Genomic DNA, 27,984 nt, shown 5'->3' on the forward strand with positions numbered 1-27,984 from the left:
TACACCATGAATTAACTGCTTTCGAAGGACCACAATGAGTAAGACAGCTCCATTTAGTAATGGTCTTCTTAATAACAGGTCAATAAAATGTGAATAAATTATCTTTTTATTTTTCACAAATAAAAATGACAAGTGACATGTAAAGAACATGACAGTAATACAATAGTAACAGTAATGGACTAGCTGTCTCATAGAGACAGAAGTCCACTAAAATAGTATACTGATTTTAAGAAAGACTGTTAAATAAATCTAGGAATAGTATATTTTAACTAAATCAACAAATCAAGGTTGAGCACATGTCAAAACATCATCTAGAACCCATAAAGTGATATTAAAGGAAAAGAAAAATCTGGAATTCCACACACAGGGCTCTTGATTGAAATCAGGGAGGCTCAAATCCTAAAACAAAAACAGAAACAAAAAAACAAAGAAATGAAGGTTAAAAATGTTCCCATCAAGTTACGCAGACACATTTCTGCTTGTTTCTCTTCCCGACTGGGGATGCACTGTAGGCCTTTATGCATGCTAGGCAGTGCTCCATCACTGACTTAGCTTCTAGCTCATGATAGATATCGGAACACCTTATCCTATCAACATACTTTCCCCCTTACTCTTACAGTAGTGTTATATGCTATTAAAAAGGTCACAAGGTGCATGAGACAGCTCAGTGGATAAGGTGTTTGCCAACAAGCCTGATGATGTGACTTCAATCTCCAGAATGCACGTGGCAGAAGGTGAGAATAGACTTTTCCAGATATGCCATGGTAAGCACATGCATTCATTCACACGCGCGCGCGTGCGCGCGCGCGCACACACACACACACACACACACACACACACACACACAGAGAGAGAGAGATTAGAAAAATAGAAAAATGTATTTAGGACTATCTAAAGATTGATCTTATTTTTATATGTTTATGCATGGAACAGGGGAGGGGGAGTGCCCATGCAAATGCAGATGCTCTAGGTGTCCAGGAGAGGGTGTTGGAGACTCTGCAGTAACTTAGAAATAAACTCAAGTCCTTTGGGAGAGTACTATGTGCTCTATAAGAAAGAATTTTAAGCCAAGCATGGTGGTTTATGCCTGTTATCCCAGCCCTCAGGAAGCTGGGACAGGAGAATGAAGAGTTTGAGGCTACTCTGAGCCATATAATGAGTTTCAAGCCAGCCTGGGCTATATAGTGAAAATCTGGAAACTTTATATAGAGCCAGTTTTGTATTTTGCAGAGATGGTCACTGTTCAATCCTATAACCAGAAGATATACTCCTGACCTACCCATGTCCTTCTGAGAAAATCTGGACAGCACTGGACTAGACTAGACTAATACAGCAATTGGAGTAAGTCTTTGTAGTAGCAGATATTCAGCCAGGAAGACTTCAACTTCTCAGTCTAGCCAGTAGGCCTATTAAACGCTGAAATCAGTAACCTAATGGGTAGACCTAATTATTAGCTTGGATTAAGTACTTAAAGACATTAAAAGTTTAGATGTTCCAGCTTTTGAATTTAGGGAAGAAAAAAAGGAGATTAAAATTCCTATCAAGCCGGGCAGTGGTGGCGAATGCCTTTAATCCCAGCACTTGGGAGGCAGAGGCAGGCAGATTTCTGAGTTCGAGGCCAGGCTGGTCTACAGAGTGAGTTCCAGGACAGTCAGGGCTACACAGAGAAACCCTGTCTCAAAAAACCAAAAATAATAATAAGTAATAATAATAATATCAATATTGGGCATGTTGGTGCACAATCTTAGTATTTGGTAGGTGCAAACATGAGGACCTGGAGTTTGAGATCATATTGAGCAACATAGCCAGTTCCAGGCCACTCTAAACTATCTACTTACTAATATCTATCTAAAAAAACCAAGAAACAGGATGTGGATGGAGTTCAGTTGTGGAACACTTGCATGGCATGTGCTAGGCCCTAGGTTCAATCCCAAGCACTGAAAAAAAGAAAAGAAACAAGGCTATAAACATTGAGTCGTGAATGGGAGAAAGAAGCTGGAGCCCGGGAGAGCTAGCGGCAGTTGATGGCTGATGGGGGGAAGGAATCCTTGTCCCTAGCAGTGTGATCACTAAGCTAATGAGTGCCCCATCCAAAGTGTCACAAAGCAAAAGTAAAAAGACAGGATAATGGGAGAGAGGCCTGTGAAGGAGGAAGGAGGCGAATCAGCGGGGATGGGAAGAGATAAGAGAGGAAGGTGAGAGGAGGGGAGTGTGATCATATACGTGTGTGAAATTGTTAAAAAATTAGTTTCTTAAAAACAACGACAACAACAACAACAAATCCTTCTCAAAACAAGAATCAAGCAAAAGACTATCTTGGCCAGAGAAATGGCCAATGAAGGCACTTCTCACAGAAGCCGTACGGCTCACCTCACCATTAGCACCGTATAATATTTTCTTTGTTCTTTTTTTCTTATGAAAGACTCTGTATAGGACACTGCAGGCGCTTGAGCAGTGTAAGAATATCTTCAGTGGACTGGAGACGCTTCCACACATGTGGATCTGAACTTTCTGATGAAGGTAAAAGAGAGGCTTGGAGCCTCTCAAATGATCTCTCCAACCTTCCCACGGCTCTTCCAGTCTCATAAGTCCACGAGAAACACAGAGTTAAAGTGAGAGACACACATAGTACTTACTGTTTATCTTTTTAAACACTTATGGGTACAGCTGGGTTTTTCTAAATGTTTCATTAGTAATGCTGAGTCTTGTAAGCCTGGTTCCATAATAGTCTATAATGTAACTACTTCCATCTGAAGGTCCAACAATCTAGAAAAGATAAAAATGTTAAGTTAGTCTTCTTACAAAAGATATTTGAGTTTATCTTTGTTAGTAAGCAATAAAATTACTTCAGTGGCCCAACCCACCTGACCTTCAAACACCTCCCTTCCCCGCCCCCTCAATAAAACAAGTCTAAGAAAAAAGCAAAGCAGGTGAAGTGGCAAGAGGCTCCTGGGATCAAAAGAAACACTGCCAGGACTGGGTTTCTGTGCGACCTCCATACTGTGTGCCCCTTGCTCTGGCCTCCCGCCCCTATGCTCTGCTCCCGTTCTCCCTGCAGGCTGGCAATGCCTGAACCATGTATTCCCACCTCAGCCTTTTCCAATACTCTTCTCTCCCCAGGTATGTTTGTGGCTGATGACTATGGCTGGATAATGACTACATCCAAGTAAATAAAATCTCCTCTGACTGCCTAGGCCAGACTCCCAGAAGGAGGTGAGATGGCAGTGAAACTGACTACGATTACCTAGACTGCCAAGGGAAGATGCTGAGAGAACATTCCCACACCGGGGATGGAGGGAGGCTCAGCAGGTGTGAAGACTGATGATCCTACACAAGGCCCAGGTTTGGCTCCCACCATCCACACAGTGGCTCACAACCATGTGTGACTCCAGTACCAAGGGATCTGATGCCCTCTTCAGGCCACGGGCAGTGAATGTACATGACACACAGACATACATGGAGGCAAAATAATCACACAAAATCATAAAAATATATTTATTTAAACAATACGCGTGTCCACTACATCATTATCCGTCCACTCTTAACCACATCAGTAGAGTTAACAAGACTCTACAGGTTATTATTTAAGGCAGAAATCTCCAGGCCAGTGGGATGGCTCAGCAAGCCCAGAGCAGGCCAGTGGGATAGCTCAGCAAGCCCAGAGCAGGCCAGTGGGATGGCTCAGTAAGCCCAGAGCAGGCCAGTGGGATGGCTCAGCAAGCCCAGAGCAGGCCAGTGGGATGGCTCAGCAAGCCCAGAGCAGGCCAGTGGGATGGCTCAGCAAGCCCAGAGGAGCCTTGACCAAGCCTGACAGCCTCAGTTTCATCTCTGGAACCTACTTGGTGAAAGGAGAAAAACAACTCTAGCAGCAGCTTGTCTTCTAACCTCTACATGGCATGACCCTCCGTGTGTGTGTGTGTGTGTGTGTGTGTGTGTGTGTGTGTGTGTGTGTATGTATATACACACACACACACACACACACACACATATATCAACAACAACAACAACTGTAGCCTTAACAGTAGTAAACAAGAATTTGCTAAGTTAGGAAGTTGTATAGGTATCAATACTCTGTAAAACTAACACTAGCACCAGGCTTCAGTAGACATATTTCACTATTTTCTGTTCTGTGTCTCCTCTCATTGTGGTCATTTCTCCAAGCAGTACCATCATTATCATGATCATGCTAAAAAGATAATGATCATACTAAAAAAGCTAACATCAAAGCCTACCCCAAAAATTACAATAACAACTGCCCCCAAGTATTTAAAAAAAAAAAAAAAAAAACTCTGAGGATTTTTGGTCCCTGGAGGTTGGTGGGCCAATCAGACACTAACTTATACAGAACTCTGGCTTTGGTCTCAACTGCGACTGTAAAATACCTGGCCCGGGCTGACCTTGAGCCATGGGAGTTTATCTCTAAAGTCCGGATGAGCAGCTGCCTCAGATCCAAACACAGGGTGAAAACTCCTGACAGAAGCCGATGAGGCCGGGATGCCCTGCTATTGGTATTGTGGCTGCTTACACCAGTATTCCCTACAGGTCTATGGCACAGGGAAACTGTAGGGATATGTAAGGACATGGTGTCCTGCAGTGCCATAGCATTACAGCATCAGGACAGGCACGGTGGCAACAGGGTGGTGTAGCAGTAGCTTCATGCACTTTTAAGTCTCAAGGCTCTGAGAGTCCTTGTGCTTATTTTACAGATGAATAAATGAGAGCCTGCACTACCATAGAATGGGACTAGCTCGAAGGAAGGAGCCTGCACATGCACCTGACAGAAACCAGAGATCAGACTGCTACAGTAAAAGGATGCGCTGCTGAGAGACCTCACACAATACAGTGCTTGTTGATAACTGTTGAAGGTAGTTTTCCCAAGTTTGCCAGTAAGCTAGGGTTGGCTGTTGTTTCTCAGGTGGTTAAAGCAGCATTGTATCTGGAAGTAGTGGGGAAGTCTTCATGTGGGAAGAAAACAGCCTGGCAAAATGCTTTGGGCCTGCAGTGAGCTGGAACAGGTGCATCGCACATGCCCTGTCAGTATGTCTACCTCAGGGCCGTGTCAGTCTGCATGCTGGTTACAGAGCTCATCTTCCAGAACCTTTACATGAAGCCATTTAATATTTTAAGTAAAAACAAAATTATTATAGTTTGTGAAGAGTTTATTACTTTTTTTATAAAGTAGATGACATTTAAATTTTGTGGTATTTATAGACTGTTGGATACATTTAAAAATTGATGTAACAGTTTAATTTAAACATGTCAATATTTAAAATTACATTCCATGAAACTATTTAAATTTATGATGGAAAACTTAAATGTCAATTTAAAAATATGCAGAGGGTACAGACTTAAAAATATTCTTCTAAGGGTTATACAACTGGAGTAAAAAAAGCTGTCACGAACACGTCTCATTTAAAAGTGATTTCAGAGCTGGGAGTTGTGATGAGAAACTGTAATCCTAACACTTGAGAAGTGGAGGCAGGGGGATCACCACAAGTTCAAGGTCAACCTGAGCTACACACAAAAAACCTGTTTTACAAAAATAAACAAACAGGGACTGAAAAGATGACTCAGAAGTTAAAGGCAGTTGTTGCTCATGCAGAGGACCTGGCCATGGTTGCCAGCACCCACACAGTGGCTTCACAGTCATCCACACCATCAGCTCACAGGGAGCTGACACTCTCTTCTCTCCTTGCCAAGCACCAGACACACATGTGGTGTATACACACACACACTCTCTGTAAAAACACTCATACACATAAAACAAAAGGACTTCAGTTTAAAAATATAAATATATAGTTCATTCAGCCGCAAAAACTAAGAAGGCTGGACGTAGAGTCTGCAGCTGTAGTCCCCGATGGTTGGCAGTGGGGGCTGAGGCAAGAATACACAGGAGCTGAACTGCTGGAATGAAGGACCTTAAAGCCAGCCTGGGCTACATGATGAGAATCCATCTCATACAAACAAAAGCTCAGCTCAACAAATACTTAATTCCTACACTACTCCAGAAAGGCAGCAGACTATCACCATGCCAGCCAACAGGGAGATCTCTCTAGTGGATTCAACGAATACCTACACAGCCAGCTGCTTATGGATGTCAGCAGCTGCTGTGCGTGTTGACTTAATTCCTAAAGATTAAATTAACTTGTCTGACATTTATGGATGCTATGTGTAAATTTAAGTAAAAATGAATGCATCTGTGACATTTTTTGTGGCTAGGGTCATGAGGAATTACTAGGAACATTAAGCTAAGAGAAGAATGGGTAATTAGAAGACGACATTCTGAGACTTTATTAAGAAAACAAAAAAGTGAAGCTTAGCTGGTGGAAAGGGGCCAAATAGCACTGCAGAAACCTGTCTGGGAGAGTGCGCTCCTTCTGGAGCTGAGCCTTTGGCTTTACAGTCTCCCTGTACTATTTTTCCTGATAATTGCATTTACTCATTGAAAACAATACACAAATGTTAGAATAGGGTGATAGATGATTGGGTGACTTTTTAATATCGTGCATTTCTAATAAGGCCGTGTGAGTTGGTTTTAAGCGCAGGTGCTTCACAGTGTGTCAGCCACTGACTTGAATTACACTGTGTCTATCGCCACTGACTTATAGAAAGGCAGAGTGTGAGTCCCCTCCCCTTCCTATATGAAGATGGCACTCACAACAGTTTACAAGAATGTGGTTCAATATATCTTAGAAATCATATTATAGAGCATTTATTTTCCCTTGAGTTATTAATGTTAGTTCTTCAAAGCTCTTTGTCCTACAAGCAGGTGAACAAGAGGGCCAACACATTCTTAGGGTCACTTTCGGGTCAATGAAATGACTTAGTGGATAAAATGCATTTCCTGTCTACCCAGACAGCCAGGGCTCCTTGGAACACACAACGGAAGGAGACCCAACTCCACAGAATTGTTCTGTGCCCTCTACATGTATGTCATGATATGTGCCTACACACACATACATAAGCACATGCTCAAATTTTAAAAAATTTAATTAGAAAATTTAAATTAAGAACTTTCTATGCTACACATTAATGTCTCCTAAATACAAAGCCCTAAAGCCACAAACTCAAGCCCAGCAGTTTTTGTAGCTGCTCTAATAATTAAGTTCAGACACTGGGGGTAGCAGACTCTTACACTCTGGAAAACAAGCTGCAAGCTTCTGGAGCCAGCTGGCCAACAATCTCCAGCCAGCAATCACACCAGGTCAGGGCCCACACTGCAAACCAAGATGGCGTCCCCAGAGCAAGATCTACAATTTGCTTGCATTAGAAGTAACACTCACAGGTTCCTTTGGCATAGCCATGGAAATGGGGGTGCGCTGCAGAGAACGTCTTGCTCTTTATCCTTGATGCTCTTGGTGTAATTCTTGACAATCCTCCCCACATCAATATACACTCATAACCCCCCAACCCACCCTCCCACTCACAGGCACACTGGGCTGCCATGTGATTTGGATCTGTACTTATTCTTAGAAATGTGAAATTCGGGGCTGGTGAGCTGGCTCAGTGGTTAAGAGTGCAGACTGCACTTCCAGTCCTGAGTTCAAATCCCAGTAACCACATGGTGGCTCACAACCATCCATAACGAAAATCTGATGCTCTCTTCTGGAGTGTCTGAAGACACACTATGGTGTACTTACATATAATAAATAAATTAATTAATTTTAAAAATGTGAAATTCTTTGAATAAATATGTACAGGAGCTGTAGAAATTAATCAGTGGCTGCTCTTCCAGTGAGTTCAGGTTCAATTGCTAGTGCCCATAGAGTGGCTTATAACTCTTTGTAACTTCAGTACCACACAATTCAACCCTTGTTTTTGGCTTCTGTGAGCACAGGAATGCATCTGGTACACAGGTATGTATGCAAGCAAAACACTCATATACATACAAATAAATGATTAAAAATTACTGCTTAAAATTGTATCTCATAGTATTGTGCTACTCATCTTCATAGCTGAGAACTCTTCTCCTCCTTTTTTGCTTGTTTGTTTGTGTTCCAGGGGTTTAAGTCAGGGGCTCCTGCATACTTGTCGGCCTTTCTACCAAGCAGTCTCTCCGGTCTTTTTACTTTATCTGGATACAAGGTTTAATTAACTGACACAGATCTCACTAGAGCCCAGGTAGGCCTTGAACTTGCAATCTTCCTGCCTCAGCTTCCCAAGTAGCCAGGATTACAGGCCTGAACCACCAGATCTAGCTAAAATTATTGTGACAGTAAACTATGATTTTAAGGCATTTTCATGTTGCTATGTAACACTTGGGTAAACATTTTCAATTCCTAGTTCCATAATCAAGAAAACACACATACACACAGAGAGAGAGGATGACAAGATGGATGGATGGATGGATGGATGGATGGATGGATAGGTAGGTAGGTAGGTAGGTAGGTAGATAGATAGATAGATAGATAGATAGATAGATAGATAGATAGAGCATACATCCAATATACTTAAAGTATATACAGTGACGGTTGCTCAGCATTACTGAATGTAATTAATGATTTTGAACTATCCATTTAAGTAAGACAGTTCCACAACTTTGTTAAATATTTTACTGCATACAAAAAGTTTACTTTACCTGAATTTTATTAATGTGTCTGCAACTTTTAAGTATTTGATTTTATTGTTGTAAAACAAATTTTTCATTATGCATATTCAAGTGGCATTTCAATAAAAATAAATTAAATTTTTAAAAAATGTAGGTAGCTAAGTACTTCATTACCTACACTTCAGCAACATATACAGACCCCAGTTAACAGACTGAATTGTTGACAGCAGGCTCCTTAGATAAACCAACTATTCTGTAAATTTCAAACGTCATGAATGGATTCAGAAACAAAATGAAGAGTTGGGAATGTAGGTCAGTGACAGAGCATTTATTAATAAAGAGCGCAAACAAATGGACAGATAAGCACTAATTGTTGTTTTCTTTTTCTTTCTTTGAGCAGGGTTTATGTGGCCCAGACTGACCTAGAACTCCTGCAGCCTCTCAGGTGCTAAGATTAAACAAGTGTGCCACTACATACAGGTTGAGCTTTATTGTTTGTTTGTTTTGTTGAAACACGGTTTCCCAGTGTAGTCCAGGTTGTTCTGGGATTCAGTACTGCTTAGCCTCAGCTCAAGATCATTTGTGCATAGGAGCCTTTGGCTCTTCATACATTCACCCGTTCCAGAGTCAGAGGACACAGGATGTCTGACCAGGCATGTGGCTTGTGTGAAAAGGCAAGAAAAGTCTAACTTGAAAACCGAATATTTTCCATGTTTAACTCTTCTAGCTTTGGTCCATATGCTGCCCTTCCTCACAGTATGCTGGCTGGCTTTAAAACAGCAATACTGCCAAGCAGCCAGAGCGGAAGATGGGCAGTGCTGAGTGAAAACACAGAGCAACACGTAATGATTTAAGTACACGCTGACATTCTCACTCAGAATACTACGTGCTCCATACCTACTTGCCAAACTGCTATCTGCCAGGAGTCATCCTTGCCAATAATTGAAGAAGTTTCACGAGTAATCACAGAAAATATCGGGGGTACTTTTAAGTGCTTAAGGGCGGCATGTCATAAACTGTACCACTCACCATACCCACTGCAGCATGAGAAGGTGAGGCTATCACAGGAAATATGGAATCTGAATGCACTTGGTTTTGCTTGAGGCTATTCTATTACTAGAAACCATGCAGAGTACGTATATATTCCTTTGTTCTGTATCCAGTAAACTAGATTAGATTACAACTTCTGTCATTTACACATAGTACAATTTAAAGAGTGTCTATGCATTTCAAAAATAAAACTAAACAAAACAAACAAAAAAAAACAAAACAAAAGCCCTGACTTCTGCCCCCGGCATGTTGCCTGACTTCTGCCCCCGGCATGTTGGTACGTACACCAGAGTCCCATTGACTGACAAGATGATCACAATTATCAGGCAAATAAATGGCAAGTCAGAGAAACCATTGCAACCTGCCTTAGAGGCTCATTCCAGAATATGTCATAAAATCAGAAAGGTTTCAGAAAATTCTTCAGTAAGGAAATCTCTAACCCACTTGAACCCGTATCTACAGTCATTTCTGAACATGGAGTCCCTTTTGAAATAAGTATGCTACGGCTTTTAAAGCTACAGCTTGAGAAATATTTACTAAAAGTGCAACCACTTAGGTCCAGCATCTGCAGAAAAGCTGTAAAGCATTTATTTTCTAATATATCTAAGTGTATCCACCAGCAGACCACCAAACTCCTCACTGACTGTAAAGACAGTCTATGTTCCAGAATGAAACTAACTTACCTGCATTGAAATAAGAATGAAATCAATTAGGCTCCCAATTCCGCAAAATCCTACGGTGCAAAATTTTAACAAGCCTAGGAAAACATAGGAAAAGTAGTTTACAGTCCAGTAAGTCTCATAAATACTTAAAGAGATTCAGGTTTTCTACAAAACTATTATATACTCTATAGTATGATGAGAAAAAGAATAATCTTAAAACTTCAAATCTCACCTAAAAAAAATACAAGAACGTTTTAAAGGAACTTCATGTACATAAAATGTCACAACATAGCTTAAAAATTCCTAACAATAACAAAATATTAAGGAAAATGAAAAGCAATATACTCGCACAAAACTTAAGAAAAACAAATGTTTACACCTCCGCACACCAGGGCCAGAGGAGAGCTCCGTGTGCCTGGCCAGCAGGCACAGGGGTCGCAGCACAAGCGAACCTGAGTACCCCAGAGCTACAGAATACCTTCTAGCACCAAAGCCCCTTATTGATCTGAACAGATAAAATACATTCTGTAATATAAGTCTTACTGAGCAGAGTAGAAAGTTCAACTCTATACTATCAAGCCACAAAAAAATGTCCAAGAAAAATTTAAAAATTCCAAAAATTTGAGTAGTAATTCAAATGCATACAATTCGTCCTAGAGCTTTTAAAGTTTCTGTTTCCTAGCTCCTTAGTCAAAATCAAGAGTGCTGGCACGCATCTTTAATCCCGGTACTCGGGAGGCAGGGGAGATGGATCTCCACCAGTTTGAGCCCAGAATTTTTGCATCAGCAGTTAAGCAGTTCTTGTAAGAACCAAGTCCAATTCCCAGCACCCACATGGTGGTTCACAACCACTTGCAACTCCAGTTTCAGTGAATCCAATGCCCCCTTCTCCTTCTTGTTTTTGCCCCCAGGGGGAGCTGGGTTTCTCTGAGTAGCCTTGGCCATCCTAGAACTGGCTCTGTAGACCAGGATGGCTTTGAACCCAGAGATCCACTTCCCCCTGCCTCCCAAGTACTGGGATTAAGGAAGGGTGTGCACCAACGCTGCCCAGCTCTGATGCCCTCTTTTAATCTCCAAGGGTACTGGTATACACACTGTACACACACATTCATGCAGGAAAAAGTCACACACATAAAATATAAATAAATAAATAAATAAATAAATCTTAAAACTAACCCTTCTCAAATTATGTCATGAAACAGAATATACTTCTAGAATCTTTCTACAAAGCTAGTATTACTTTGATAGCAAAGCCAGATGAAGACATAACAGCAAATAGAGATCAATCTTCCTGATGAACAAAGATGCAAAAATTCTCAATAAAATACATGCAGGCTAATCAAGTACATGTCGGTCAGCAGGTAGAAGAATGCAAATTGATCCATTTTTATCTCCCTGTACAAAGCTCAAGTCCAAGTGGATCAAGGACCTCCACATAAAACCAGAGACACTGAAACTAATAGTAAAGAAAATGGGGAAGAGCCTCAAGCACATGGACACAGGGGGAAATTTCCTGAACAGAACACCTATGGCTTATGCTCTAAGATCAAGAATCGACAAATGGGACCTCATAAAATCGCAAAGCTTCTTCTGTAAGGCAAAGGACACTGTCAATAGGGCAAAACGGCAACCAACAGATTGGAAAAAGATCTTTACCAATCCTACATCTGATAGAGGGCTAATATCCAATATATACAAAAAACTCCAGAAGTTAAGACTCCAAGTAACCAAATAACCCTATTAAAAAATGGGGAGGGCTGGTGAGATGGCTCAGTGGGTAAGAGCACCCGACTGCTCTTCTGAAGGTCTGAAGTTCAAATCCCAGCAACCACATGGTGGCTCACAACCACCCGTAATGAGATCTGATGCTCTCTTCTGGTGCGTCTGAAGACAGCTACAGTGTACTTACATATAATAAATAAATAAATAAATAAATCTAAAAAAAAAAAAAGTCATGTTGTCCACCAAAAAAAAAAAAAAAAAAAAAAAAAAAATGGGGAACAGAGAATTCTCAATTGAGGAAACTGAATGGCCGAGAAACACCTAAAGAAATGTTCAACATCCTTAGTCATCAGGGAAATGCAAATCAAAACAACCTTGAGATTCCACCTCACACCACTCAGAATGGCTAAGATCAAAAATTCAGATGACAGCAGATGCTGGCTAGGATGTGGAGAAAGAGGAACACTCCTCCATTGCTGGTGGGATTGTAAGCTGGTACAACCACTCTGGAAATCAGTCTGGAGGTTCCTCAGAAAATTGGACATAGTACTACCTGAGGACCCAGCTATACCACTCCTAGGTATATACCCAGAAGATGCTCCAACATGTAATAAGGACACATGCTCCACTAAGTTCATAGCAGCCTTATTTATAATAGCCAGAAGCTGGAAACAACCCAGATGTCCCTCAACAGAGGAATGGATACAGAAAACGTGGTACATTTACATAATGGAGTACTACGCAGCTATTAAAAACAGTGACTTCGGGCTGGTGAGATGGCTCAGCGGGTAAGGGCACTGACTGCTCTTCCAAAGGTCCTGAGTTCAAATCCCAGCAACCACATGGTGTCTCACAACTACCCATAATGAGATCTGACACTCTCTTCTGGTGTGTCTGAAGTCAGCTACAGTGAACTTATGTATAATAATAAATAAATCTTTAAAAAAAAAAAACCAATGACTTCATGAAATTCGCAGGCAAACGGATGGAACTTGAAAATATCATCCTGAGTGAGGTAACCCAATCACAAGAACACACACGGTATGCACTTACTGATAAGTGAGTATTAGCCCCGAAGTTTGGAATACTGAAGATACAATTCACAGACCTTATGAAGCTCAAGAAGGCAGACCAAAGTGGGTGCTTCAGTGCTTCTTAGAAGGGGGAACAAAATACTCACAGGAGGAAATATGGAGACAAAGTGTGGAGCAGAGACTGAAGGAAAGGCCATACAGAGACTGCCCAACCTGGGGATCCATGCCATATACAGTCGCCAAACACCGATGCTATTACGGATGCTGGGAAGTGCTTGCTGATAGGAGCCTGATATACCTGTCTCCTAGAGGCTCTACCAGAGCCTGACAAATATGGAGATGGATGCTTGCAGACAACCATTGAACTGAGCATTGGGTCCCCGATGGAGGAATTGGGAAAGGACTGAAGGAGCTGAGGGGGGTTGCAGCCCCATGGGCAGAGCAACAGTGTCAACCAGCCAGCCTCCCCAGAACTCCCAGAGACTAGACCACCAAGCAAAGAATACACATGGAGGGACCCATGGCTCTGGCCACATAAGTGGCAGAGGATGGCCTTGTTGGACATCTGTGGGAGGAGGTCCTTGGGCCTGAGGGGGTTTGATGTCCCAGTGTAGGGAGATGGCAGGGCAGGAAGGCAGGGGTGGGTGGGCAGGTGGGGGAACACCCTCACAGAGGCAGTGATGGGATGGGGGGTTTCCAGAGGGGACACCTGGAAAGGGGATAACATTTGAAATGTAAATAAAGAAAATATACAATATAAAAGGGAAAAATAACATTTTGCTATGTTTGCACACAGGAGCCAAGCATAACTGTCTTCAGATGCAGAGATTCACAGCCAAACATCAGGTGGAGCTCAGGGAGTTTTATGGAAGAGTGGCAGGAAAGGAATGAGGGAGTTGGAGTGGTCAAGGACACCACAATTAGGCCTACAAAGTAAACTAACCTGGGCCCATTGGGGCTCCCAGAGACTGAAGCACCACCAAAGAGAATGTGTGGGCTGGAACTAGGCCCCTTACACATATGTAGCAGATGCACAGTTTGTTCTTCATGTGGGTCCTCTAACATGGAGCAGGGGCTGGCTCTGACTGTGTTCCCCTTTCCATAGCTGGACTGCCTGGTCTGGCCTCGGTGGGAGAGGACGCACTTAGTCTTGCTGTGACTTGACTGCCAGGGTGTGTGGGTACCCATGGGAGCCTCCCCTTTTCTGAGGAGAGGGGAGAGTGGGGAGGGGGTATAAGGGTGGGGCTGGGAGGAAAAGAAGGAGGGGAGCTGCGATCAGGCTGTAAAGTGAATAAATAAAAAAATTAATGGGAAAAAAACCCAAAATTTAAAATACAAGATAAAAAAGAAAAAGAAAGAAAAAAAATAAACTACAAGCCTTCCTGTATTCTATTAACAAACATGTTAAGGAAAAAAATATAACTGTAGTCTCAATTTGCCTCAAGAAAAAGTAAAATACCTTAAATGAGACCTAACCATGGGAGTATAAGAATGGTCTAATGAAAATTTAAAACACTGAAGAAAAAAGCGAAACACTACTAGGAGATACTAGAAGACAGAAAGACCTCCTGTGCTCAGGCATTCAAAGAACTAACACTGAAAGAGGCCACCTTCCCAAACTCCAAAGATTCCATGAAAGCCCAAAGGTCACTGTGCATCTTCCATGTGACCCAGCCACACCACTCTGCATATTTATCCTAAGGACTCCGAGTCAGCACAGCACAGAGACACTGCACATCCATATCCCTGCAGCATCGTTCACAACAACCAAGCTGTGGAACCAACCTAGAGATCACCAAAACCCAATGTGCCCTGAGAGGAGCTGCGGCTATTCTCAGGGCGAGAGCAGGGCAACAGTGACAGTGAGTGACTCTGGCAGATGACACTCTTGGGGAGAAAAAACACACTCGTAAAGGCTTACTACATAGGCACTGTGGACCTAGCATAACACAACAGTCAAGTGATAAGCCTTCACACTCAAGTGTGTTTTCCAAAAGGAGACTACTCAGGAACAGCCAATATTGCCTGCTTTATATAGAACTGCATAGTATAAACTCAGAGAAAAACGTACCTATGCAACTCACACAAATCTTGTACATGGAGAGACTTAAACCATAGGCAAATGTTCATTAACACAAACTCTGAATAAGTTTCACAAGGATTTTTTTTTCATGTTTGGGTGAAGGATACTCACCTAAGGCAGGATATCCGAGGTAAAATCGATCTGCTCCCAGCCATCCCAAAAAGAGAGATAATGCAACTGCCACTTTGTACGAATAGCCATTCCTGCATAGAATTAAAATCTCGGTGTCACAGCCATGCACTGCCAACCGGTGAACGTTGTAGGGGACACATCTGTCAGTTATTACTTATTCACCCAGTGGCTCACTCATCTGTTCACTCATTTACCGTTTTGGAGGCTAAGTAACACTATGCTAAGCTTATAGTATACGATGAATGCTATGCACTATGTGTTTCTTAATGAATAAAAGCAACATAGACCTCTCTCCCTCAGAGACTTAGATTTTAGTGGCAAAAAGCAACGATCCAGGCATTTTAAAATCTAATTGTATAGTTTGTTAGAAAGTTACAGATATTCTGAAACAAGAAAAGGTAGAGCAGGTATTTGTCAAATCCAGAATGCCAAAGTATAGAGAAAGTCCTGAATTCTGGGGGCTACTTAATGTGAAGTAGGATGCTGTATCAGTCCCCAAGAGAAGCAGTAGCCAATGCAAAGCAGTACACTGTATGGGCTGGGGGCGGACTAAGGTCGGTGTAGCAGAAGCAGACTGAGGAAGAAAAAGAGCAGCTACCATGAGACACAAGAAAGCAGTGCCCGTGCTGCTACCCACGACTAACACTCCAGCGTTCACTGTGAGAGAAATGGACACTTGCAGTGTGTTAACCCTCTGACAGGATGAGAAATGGACACTTCAATGAGATAACACTGTGACACACTATGCTTCACACTTTCAAATCCTGTGGTCCTTACACTAAAAACAGACTGTAATGGAGAATTGTCAACGACTGTCACAAGCATCCCATAAAACAAGCTCCACACTCAATGGCCTAAATAGCAAGCTATTATTCTAACACCCATCCGGGCAGCCTGGCTGTGGGTCAGTACAGTTCAACATGGCGGCACCTTCTTCAGCTGACTTGGGCTGAAGTGCCCTGAGCTTGATCACAGCTACAGATTCCCTTTGAGTCAGTAAGATTTTCTAGGGTTCAAGATGAAAACATGGCAGACATTTGCAGCAAGTTTTTTTTTTTTTTTTTTTTTGAGGACTCTCATCAAAATGCAAAAGAAAAGCTGATTTCACAAACACACTTAAGCCTCTTTATGTCTGCCACCCATTACCCTTAAGCCAAATTAAGCAACAGAGGCAAGCCCCAAAACAGTGGAATGTGAAATATACACTGTCCTGTAACACATTCAAGAGTGAGTATGACGACAAAGTGTTTTAATACTTTCCAACGCTCAGGTGAGAAATAATAACGGCTTGTGTGAGTAACAGCAAAAGACGTGCTGAGAGTCATCAGGTTCTGGATATGTTGAACGTATGTACAATTTCCTGATATTTTAAATTTAGGGTATGAAAAAAAAGAAGGAAAGAAGCAATAATAGTACTCCAGATTTTATCATAAGCATTAGAAAGGTGAAGAAAGTTGAAGGGAAAAAGGCAGGTAGATGGTTCTTGAAAAGGAAATCAAATTTAGTTTGGACATGTGAATTTGCGCTATCTATGAGATCCCCAACAGCGCCGAATAAAAATCAGCTGAACATACAAGTGTAGATTTATTTTTAAGTCTAGGATGGAGACACAAATTAAACAGTTAAGTTACAAGCATACAGGAAATCCTTAGTGTCCTGAGATTGAGGGTCTGTGGCTATAATCTCAGCATTTGAAGATGGAAGCAAGGGGATCAAGATTGCAAGGTCAACTCTGGCTACACGGCAGGTATGAGGCCAGGAGAAGAAAGTGAAGAACTCAGCAGACACTAAGAAAGCAGAAGCAACAGACTTACAGTGGAGATTAAAGGAAATGGAGAGAATGACTCCAAAGCTTCTGATTGGCTTCTCTGTCTTATGTTTCTTTGAGATAGGGTCGTACCACATAGTACAGGCTAGCCTTGAACTTATGATCCTCCTGCCTCTGCCCACCAAGTACTAAACAATGCCTTAAAAAACAGGTGCCATTCACTGAGACAGTATCAGAGCAAAGGCATTTTAAAGAAGGAAACTGCCAATGTTGTAGAGTGACTTTACTACGGTGTATAAATAACATTTGATAGAGAAGCAAGTATTGCTGGTAAATTCCAGAATGAGTCTACTCAGAAAGTCTAATAGCTGATGAGTAAGTATTGTAGAAACCATTATGCAAAAGTTTGTTGGGTAAAGGGAAGAAACACTACAGCAATTAGTTAGTTATGTATACAAATCATGCTGAAGAGCCACCTGGAATGGCAGACTCATAGTCATTCACCAAACCATTTCTAATTTTCCAGTCACCTAAACCACATTTCTTAGCTGGCCTCGCAATTGAGTGCAGCTAGAACTGTGTTTTGGTCAATGGGGAGAAGGTGGAAGTACATGCTATTTCTGGTATTCATCCTTAAATATACTTACAAAGGGTTCCATCTCCTCTCTCTGAACTATTATGTGAATGGAAAGGACTCTAGAGGAACCAAAGCCATGGGTCCTGCATGGCTGTGTAGGACCACCAGCACCTGCTCATATCATAACCCAGAACTCTAAGGCCACCCAAACTAGATCACATCATTCACGAAAAAATAATTCTTATTGTGCTAAACTACTGAAATTTACAGCAATTTAGCCTGCTTCAGTTAACATAGATGACCAGTATAAATAGTTAAGTGACTTAGTAATCAATAGATGTGGTTACTAGACTTACAGAGTAAGCTACCTGTAATACTGAAATGTAACTTTAATTAAATATTAATATTATATACTTTCAAAAATATGTCAGCAAGAGTACGGAAAAAAAAAAAAACAACCCACGTCAATGAGAAGGAAACACCCAGCAAAACGAGTTCACCAGTGAGCTTATTCCCAGCTGGCCTTTTGCTGCACACACGCTGTGCATCCTGATGAAGGAACTGTGGCACAATAGGACACGCTGGGTGTGCAGCTCTTACATTAAAACTACTGTTGGATCTCAAGTTCTGATACAATGTTCATCAAAAAGGTGTATTTGGAATCTGTTCATTTTACTGTGAGGGGAATAAATTGGCTGGTAGGCTAGAGTGTCTGTTTCCCTTAATGATCACATTATTAAAACTGATATCAGTGTGTTATAGCCATATTTAGCAATGCTTAGTCTCTCTCAGCTTAATCTAACCTGAGACACTGTAATAAAATTCAGACTAACTTGAAACTAAGTAGCGAGAATAATAACTGTGACAGGCAATCTGAGAGAGGTGCCATTTTCAGCAGATGTGTTTCTTAGTTGTATTAAGGGCCATGAAATCTTTCTTGTACCAGAACATAATATTATTTTTTCTGTCATTTGTGATGCATGAGGTAGAAGTACCAACCTAGAATTTAAAAATTGAACAAACAATACCTAAGTGCTAGGAAGCAATTCCTTTCAACAATTTTTACATTGCTAATTCTAAGGATTCTGAAAAAAGTTGTAGAAAAATCCAAATTTTACTTATTTCCTAACACAACTGTAAATATGTACCATCAAATAAAATACAACCACTTACAGTCCTATAATTAATATAGAAGATGCCAGAAGTGAAAGAAGGTAGGAAAAGTAGACATGTCTCTAGTTCACAGCAGAAAAACTGAATGCAAGCTTTCCAATAGGAAAAAAACAAAACACTCTCTAAATAGAGGCCATTCCTTTATTACCACATGCTCATCCACTTCTGAATTCTGCCTCATGTTACTGTTCATCTTTTACAGAGAATGAAACCATTGTGTGATGGTTAATACTATCAACTTGACAGGATATAGAATTACCCAGGAGACAAGCCTCTGGCCATGTCTACAGAAGAGTGTCTAGGCTGGGTTTAAGTATGAAAACCCACCCTAAATGTGGACAGCACATTCCATGGGCCAGGGTTCTGGAGTGACTCAAAAGGCAAGAATAAACTGAGCCCAGCCTTCATGTCTCTCCACTCCTGACTACCAACACAAGGGACGCGGCTGCCTTGAGCTCCTCCACCATGCTGTCCCTGCTAGGATGCCCTGGACCCTTCTACTTGTGGGAGAAAATAACCCTTCTTTAGAAGTTGCTTTTGTACAGGATTTTGTCACAGCAGTAAGAAAAGTAACTAACACAGTAGGCAAACAATTAACAACACTGCTTTTCTGAAACAATAAGTAAACGCCCATTTGCATTTATATTTTGAAAAAAGTTTATTCATAATGCACTTGGTGATATCAACTTCCTTTATGAGGTCTGAGTCAATTTCTATCCTCTATTACCTCACAAGTTAACCCAGCTTCTGGCTGATGAATTTAAATTGAAGGTTATCTGACATTAGCAAGAAGACACATATTATATTTGCAGGACTTCCCATAACATTTCATTATCATTCACTCCATGAAATCAAGATACAACATTTTAATTTTCAGTAATGTACTTACACATTTCGGCAAGATATGGGCTTGAGAAAACCGACTTCACTTCCAGTAAAATGTGTTTCATTACCACTCAAATCCTTACAAGTTATTTTGGGTGCTGGAAAACATTGAACTAATGACAAAAAAAAATGAATTGTTTTTCAAGACTGGCAAAGCACAAAAGGACCTATAATATTACAACAAACTACCCCCCGTTGTAACATCTAACAGAAGACTTTAATTTAGACCAGAAGTTAAAGAATTATAATATATATACATACATACATATATATGCACACATATATATATATGAGAAATGCATTTATATGGAAGATAAATATAAATATAATGTTCTCTTTATATAATAATACAAATATTGCTATACTGTTTTAGATGTGCTCATGGCCCATCTAGTTCAGTCTCTTGCATCTGATAACAAAGGAAGAACTGCAAAATATTACTGATTTAAAATTTTTTCATCTTTCAGATACTTAAATTTTTGATGGCAATCCATTTGGTAATTATCAAGTTATTTTAACAGGATCTATGGTTTATATCCCCAGCTTTTATTAATTATTTGTGGTGGCTAATCCTGACTGTCAACTCCATGCATATATGAGGCATTACCTGAATTAAAGTTGACCTGGTTAGGGCAGCCCCACCCTAAGTGTGGACAGTGCCACTCCCTAGGCAGGGACGGTAGATGGCGATATAAAGGGGAAAGGGAGTCAGCTGAACAGCAGCACTCACTACTGCTTCCTGCACAGTGAGTGGGCTCTGCTGCCTCCTGCCCCTGCCATCACACCTACCCTGCCACCACGGACTCCATCCCCTGAAACGGGCAACCAAAATAACCCTCTTTGTTTTATCAGGTATTTTGCACAACACAAGGTAAGTAACTGATGACACTATTGTAGACAATGGCTGCCATACATATATTTGTGTGTGTGTATATGTATTATATTGTATAGAATAACATATAGATATATATTCTAGGCCTTGGTATAGTGTTATTTCAGCATTTAGCAATATAAATCTATACTCATAACCCAAGACACAATACAGACAAGCAGTACAGATGTTACCCCGAGCCTGGTAGATACCATCCTAAAACCCAAGCTTCTGTACAGCTGTGTGGTGTAAGGAAGAATTTAGAATCAAGGATGACCTTCTCTGGGTTATTTTTGTCTCTTTCAGCACTTGGCCTCCTTATAGGTAAAAATAACACTAAGATCACCTACATCATAGGGCCACTGGGGTTAAATATATGAAACTACATACCACAAAGTCTACAGCATTAATAGGTACTCAACACATTTTGTTTGAGATCAGGTCTCATGTAGGCTGGCCTCAAACTCATTTGCATGTGGCAAAAGTTCACCTTGAAGTCCATTATATTTCCACCTCTAATTCCAAGAACTGGGATTAAAGACATGTGATACCATGCCTATCTGAAAAAACATTTTCTTCAATATCTGTGTGCATGCATGTACATTCTACTACTGAGATAAATCCTCTCAGTGAATATGAAAAGCACTAATACTTTTAGGATAGTTTTAGCAAATACTTACCTCTATATTTAGCATCAATAATCATAGGGTTTTTTTTAATGCTAAAAATAGAACTTTGTGTAATAAAATACACACTGAGACCTGATGGTTTTATTATGAAAGAAATATATTTTCTGTTTGGTTTGTAACTATTCTAAAGTTTCCAACAAATCAATTTTTTGTTTTGTTTTTCAGGGCAGAGTAGTACATGAAAACTATCAAAAAATAAATAAATAAAACCCTCTCTATGAGAGGCCCATATCCACTGGACTCCTCGCAGTTCAAACCATACAATCCATAAACTTTACTTATTTGTTATTTATTTAATTCACTTTAAAAATCTAAAACAAGGTGGCATGCAAGATAAAAGACACAGATTCAATTCAGTTCAACACTAGTACATAAAATGAATGGGAAGAGAAAAAGAACAGAAGTAATCATGCTAGGATATTACACTGAGGAAAGAGAATATAATTGAGACTTCTTGTAGTTAAGGCCAGAGCTGTACAGTTATTGAAAGAAAACATATCAATTCACCTGTGACCCACTGCAGTGACTTGTTCTGAATCATGACACAAAGGACTCAGAGTATAAAAGCTTTCAATACAAACTTTTACAAAACAATTGTTTTTTTCACAACTGATTTCACTATGACTCAAGACATACAACAAGGTTTACACAGTGCTAAGGTAGACAAAGGGCAAGGATTGTGGTCAGGTGAAGTACTTGGCTTGCATGAGCAGGGCCCTGGATGGAATCTTCCAAGACAGAGCGAGAGCAGGGGAGAACACTAGAACTCTGTAGCACAGGCTGGCCCCCAACAGTCTTCCTGCCTCAGGCTTTGAGCACTTGAACTAGCACGGGCACCACACATGGACAGGACAGTATAGTTATTTGTCTTTTGCTCTTTGTTTCTTGAGATAGAATATGAATTTGTACCCAAACTCATCATGCTTCTGCCTCAGGCTCCAAGTGTTAAGATTGTGTGAGCCACCATGTCTGGCTTAGATCAATAATTCTTAATTGGGGTGATTTTGGTCCCCAGAAGACAGCAGGTAATTCTTGGAGGCATTCTGTTACAACTACTGGTGGGCTGCTATTAGCATGGGGGATAGTGGCCACACATACTACTAGACAGCCCATTGTGCACAACAGCCCCCATAATGAATTATCCAATGATAACAAAGCCAACATGGTAACACATGCCTGCAGCCCCAGCACTGAGCGGGTGGAGGGAGGAAGATCAGAAGTTCAAAGTCACCCTTTTGGCTACACAGCCAGCTCAACGGACAGGCTTCAAACAGTTCTGCTCTAATGCATTATTCAGTCATAAATATTTTTTAAGGCTTCATATATCTGATATTTGGATTTTTACTATGAATTTAAATAGCTGCAAAAATACGTAGTTTAAAGAACATTAAATACTGCATTAAGATTACAATGCTACTTGGGAGGCAGAGGCAGGCGGATTTCTGAGTTCGAGGCCAGCCTGGTCTACAAAGTGAGTTCCAGGACAGCCAGGGCTATACAGAGAAACCCTGTCTCGAAAAACCAAAAAAACAAACAAACAAAAAATTTACAATGCTATAGTACTCTTTAAAATAAAATTGGAAAACCAGAAGAACTTGATGTTCATCATCATCTGAGAACAGGCTCTTCTGTAAAATTTTTTAAAAACTTACTTCCATCTTAGGAAAAAGAATATATAATGTAAATACATAATAGTATTTGTTATAAACTGAATTATGCCTTAAAAATGGTTCCGTATTTGGAAATTGGTTCTTGGTGGATTTATCGAGGTAAGATGACATTATTAAGAGTAGGCCTTAACCTTTTATATAAAAAGTGAAAATGGCCAGATCTGGTAGCACAACACCTTTAATTCCTAGCACTGGGGAGGCAGAAGCAAGAGGATCTCTGTGAATTTAAGACCAGCCTGGTCTACATGGTGAGGTCTTGACTAGCCAAAGCTGCACGGTAAGACACTGTCTCAATAAAGAAGGGAACTGGGCACATGAAGGGAGGAGGTAAAGACACCCAGGGAGAATGCATGGAGGTAGAGGCAAGGATTTAGCCAATACAAGTGCAAAACAGCAATGCCAAGAATCACTGGCTACCATCAGTGACGGTACAGCAGAGGGAAAGGGACTGTGCTCTAGAGGCAGAAAGGAGCAAGGCTCTGTAAACACTTAGGCTTCAATGTCAGATTCCAAGCCCTAAGAGCCCACAAAAAGATGGGCAAAGTGCTAAAACTGCCCTATGACCTCATGTGCATCTGCACTTACACACACTGACTTAAGAGTTTCTTTGCTGTGATAAACACCATGACCAAAATCAACCATGAAGGAAAGGGTCTACTTCAGCTTACCGTTCCACAGCATACTCCATCTCTAAGGGAAGTTGGGGTGAGCAACCTGGAGGTAGGAGCTGATCCAGAGACTATGGAAGAGTGCTACTTACTGCTGTTCCTCATGGCTTGCTCATCCTGCTTTCTTAAGCAGCCAGGACCACCAGCCCTGGGGTAGCACAGCTCACAGTGAACTGGGCTTTCCACATCTGTCATCAATCAGGAAAATTCACCATAGGCTTTTCTCAACTGAGATTCCCTCTTCCAAAATGACCCGAGTTTGTGTCAAATATTCAGTCCCTAAAATAACTAGTCTATCTAAAATATTCAAAATCTCTCAACTGTGTGTTCCTATAAATTCAAACACAAGTTAAATACTTTTCTACTCCAAATGAGAAGAGCCAGGGCACAGTCACAATCAAATCTAAGCAAAACCAAACTGCAACAATTAAAAGTAAAGTGCACTGTCTAAGCTCACTTCTAAAAGGCCTTCATAGGGTGGGACCTGATTGGAGGACGTAGGTCACTGGAACATGACTCTGACTCGCCCTTATCCCATTATCTGTCCTTGCTCTGCTTCTACGCTGCCAAAATATGAACAATTTTCCTATACCAAGCCTTTCCATCATGGTGCCCCGTAGGCTCACATATTTGAATGCTCAATCACTAGTAATCGACACTATTTAAAAAGGGTTAGGAGATGTGTCCTTGTCGGAAGAAGTATGCCACTAAGGGTAGGATGTGAGGTTTCACAAGCCTACTCCAGACCCCAATGTCTTGCTCTCTGCCTGTGGATCATGATGTAGCTTTCTGCTCCTGCATCTGCACCATGCTCCCCGCCATGATGCTAAAGAACTAAGTCGGTAAGGAAGTCCCCAAGTAAACACTTTTATGAGACATGCCTTGGTCATGGTGCCTCTATACAGCAACAGAACAGTGACTAAGACAACATACTAGGGCACATCTTTAATCCTAGCACTGTAGAGGAAGAGGCAGGAAGATCTATCGCTGTGATTTCAAGGCTTACACAGCGACACCCTGTCTTAAAAAGAGAGAGAAGGCAGGGCAGTGGTGGCGCACGCCTTTAATCCCAGCACTTGGGAGGCAGAGGCAGGCAGATTTCTGAGTTCGAGGCCAGTCTGGTCTACAGAGTGAGTTCCAGGACAGCCAGGAATGCACAGAGAAACCCTGTCTCGAAAAGACCAAAAAATAAAGAGAGAGAGAGAGAGAGAAAGAAAGAAAAAAACAGAAGCACAAAACCTAACTAAATAACTGTATTTATATCTCTATAACAAAGCTTGGGAAGCAGAAGGAAATACAGGGATAAATACAGTTATCCTGACTTAAGTATTACACACACACACACACACACACACACACACACCATTTTATCAGACAACTAATATACAACAGTTAGTTTTTATAAATCAGTTAAACATAAACTTAATTAAAAACTTAAAAGCATGATCTATATAACAGATTCTAATGCTATACAATAAATATGCATAAAAACACCCCAGATTATATAATTAAGAAAACTTGTTTCTTAACCTAAATAGTGACACTGGTTATAACTCTGCAGGAGCATGCAAGGACCCCTGGGTTCAATCACAAGCACAAAATTAATTAGTTAGTTAACCAACTAATTAATTGAATGTTGACAATTTTAATCAATTTCCAAATCTAAATTATTCTAAAAACTGAACAATATTATCTAACACAACATAAAACACATTTATTAATTACCCTTAGGGGTCATGCACTGTTACTTGAAATAGGTAAAATTTTATAAAACATTTCAAAGACATGATTCTAGAAATCTTACCATGAGCTGTGTAGTTTGTACAATTAACTGGTTCTTGCGTAGCATCATTTATTTTTGGTTCTTTACAAATATATGTTTAAAAAGTTAAGGAAATTTGAATTATATTTCTAGCATAAAACACTATGTTTTAAATGTCTTACATACTCCTACTGATTCACATGTACAGAGAGGCTTTAAGTTTGTACTAATCAACAAACTCAGACACAATTACACTTTTAAACTTGCTGTGGTGGTGCATGCTTTTAGTCGCACTTGGGAGGCAAAGGCAGGAAGATCTCTCGAGTTCAAGGTCATCATCTACAGAATGAGTTCCAGGTCTGACAGGGCTATGTTGAGACCCTATCTCAAAACAAAACACCCAAATACACTTTTTTAGTGTTCCCTAGAAAATAGTTGAAAGTTAAATTATTGTATAGAAGTCATAAAATAAATTTCTATCAAAAGTTCTAGCAGATGATGCCATCTTCGAAGAATATCAATCCGGGAACAGACAGAAAGCAGCATCAAATTAAAAATCTTCACCAAATTATTTTTAACTTTAAAAACAGATCAGTTTCCAGAGCTCTGGATTCAACTAATTCACACTTAATTCCATGTAACACAAACAGATGAGGAAGATATTGTTATTCCTATGCCACAGAAGCACTAGCTGAGTGTTTAACTTTGAGTGGCTTATCCAGTCATGTAAGTGACAGGCAGCCAAATCAGATCTGTTGACTCAAAGCTGGGATACTGTGCATCTGTTGTAGTTGTTATCTCTGTGGTCAGTGGCTCCAGTAGGATCTTAAGTTACTGAAAACCACTCTCGAATAGATGTTAGAACAATAAGAATGTTTCTAAGTTTTATTGTCCAAAGATTGTATGGTTCACACTGCAATGGGATAGGTATGGTGCATACAGGGTGTCTCTAGTCACAGGTGGACCCTTATTTGGACTTCTGAATCACTTCTGGAAAGGTCATCTTTAGTTAGTTGTCATTAAGGCAATGTTCAGTTGTCACCAGAGTTCTACAGGCTCAGTCACTTCTCACAAGGGTTCAATAGCTCATAATCAGCTCAAATACTTCTTAGAAGGACACTCTCATCTTTCCTAAGACAATGATAAACTCAGTATGTCAGCAACTCCCTGCATAATGGGGTTGGCAAAGCAAATTAGAGGTAATCTGTGCAAATCTAATGCATGCTCTCCTTAACTCACAGATCTCTCTCTCTCTCTCTCTCTCTCTCTCTCTAAGTCAGGGTTTCTCTGTTTCTCCTGGCTGTCCTGGAACTCACTCTGTAGACCAGGCTGGCCTCAAACTCAGAAATCTGCCTGCCTCTGCCTCCCGAGTGCTGGGATTAAAGGCTTGGGCCACCACTGCCTGGCAGATTCTCTTAATTGTAAGATTTTTCTTAAGACTCTTTCTTGCTTCTGCAGGTTTGAGGATCTGTACACAAATGTCTGAGGCACTGTGTCAGTACCCAAAGTTTTGTTCAAACATAGTTTTTTGAGTATAACACGAATTTCACCTTGTTGCTCTGCGGTGCGCTAATGTAATAAGACAGTTCACCCATTCCTAAATCAGATTTCTCATCTGTAAATAAACACCCAACGAAACTGTTGTGGTAATTAAATTAGCATAAATGCTCCCTTAAGTTGGTAGTCACTGGTATAAGTATGTTTTAGACTTAAATTATTTGCTCATTCAAAAGCCCCCACCCCTAACTATGGCCAGTTGATGGCTGCTAAGTTAGAGAGTCATAGGTTTAAGTCCCAGGTAAGGCAACCATGCTTCAGCGAATAGCCCCATACCACTGTAGATATGAACAGCACATATCTGACTCCCTGTGTTAGTTTTCTTTTTTTTTTTTAAGTGTGTGTGGTAGGGGTCGAGGTTAAGGGGGAGTGGGAGGGAAGACAATGTAGAAGGAGTTTGAGGTTGAATATGATCAAAATCCACTGGGTGAAATTCTCACAAAGAACTAATACAAATATTACATTTTAAAACATCCAAGAGGATCTCTAATTTTAAAACATAATAATAAGTTGTCTAAAATCACAAAGTGAAGCCATCTGAGGATGGCTGTAGGTGATATATGTTACGTTAATGACAAGTGAGACACATGCATTGGTTCACTAGTAATTACTTGTCTCCCTCAACACCTGCAAACTTTCAGGAACGCGTCGAACAATTTTCGCATCTTTTGTGTCTGGGACACAACCTAGATGTGTGTGTGTGTGTGTGTGTGTGTGAGTAAGTGGGCAAGCCGGTAAAATCCATGGTCAATCGGAGAAGGAAGTGCCAACCACTGATCGGTCCAGGGAAAGCCCACGGTGCTCGCCCTTCGTCCCCACAGCCCTCCTCACCTCCCGGGGTCCAATGGTCACTAGAGCCACAGCGGAGGCCACGGTCCCCATCCCACAGCCCGGGGTCCAGCTGACCGCCTGAGAACGGCGGCTTTCCGGAGGATATTGTCCCACCCTGAGGTCCTCACACTTGGGTGTCTCCTCGCCCCCGACAGCGCCAGAGGCAGCAGCCCCACAGTGTCCCGCGGCGACCGTCACGAGCCACAGGGTGCGGAGAAGGCCCGGAGGCCCCGCCGCTGGGGAAGCCCGACCCGCGGGCCAGGCGGCCGCCATGTTGGGCACCGCGTCCTCGCGCTTCCGGT

At 41.1% G+C, this 27,984-nt stretch overlaps 1 protein-coding gene across 1 annotated transcript; it reads right to left on the reverse strand.

Annotated features, from left to right (window-relative positions):
- Positions 1–88: 88 nt before the first annotated feature.
- On the reverse strand, positions 89–27,984 carry Tm2d1 (TM2 domain containing 1). Its single transcript, NM_053157.2, has 7 exons — positions 27,789–27,984; positions 25,337–25,410; positions 19,639–19,747; positions 15,211–15,302; positions 10,282–10,355; positions 2,637–2,766; positions 89–399 (listed from the first exon to the last, which is right to left on the reverse strand). The coding sequence occupies exons 1-6, from the start codon at positions 27,953–27,955 to the stop codon at positions 2,656–2,658; spliced, it is 627 nt and encodes a 208-aa protein (NP_444387.1). The 5' UTR covers positions 27,956–27,984; the 3' UTR covers positions 89–399; positions 2,637–2,655.

Source organism: Mus musculus, chromosome 4 (genome assembly GCF_000001635.26).
Source record: "Mus musculus strain C57BL/6J chromosome 4, GRCm38.p6 C57BL/6J".
Classification (NCBI taxonomy): domain Eukaryota; kingdom Metazoa; phylum Chordata; class Mammalia; order Rodentia; family Muridae; genus Mus; species Mus musculus.

Coding starts and splice junctions, on each gene's coding strand:
- Tm2d1 (NM_053157.2), bottom strand. CDS start 27,955: ATGGCGGCCGCCTGGCCCGCGGGTCGGGCTTCCCCAGCGGCGGGGCCT. Junction 15,303..19,638: donor CCCATATCTTGCCGAAATGT/GTAAGTACATTA, acceptor AATTCTATGCAG/GAATGGCTATTCGTACAAAG. Junction 2,767..10,281: donor TCATTCTTATTTCAATGCAG/GTAAGTTAGTTT, acceptor TATCTTTTCTAG/ATTGTTGGACCTTCAGATGG.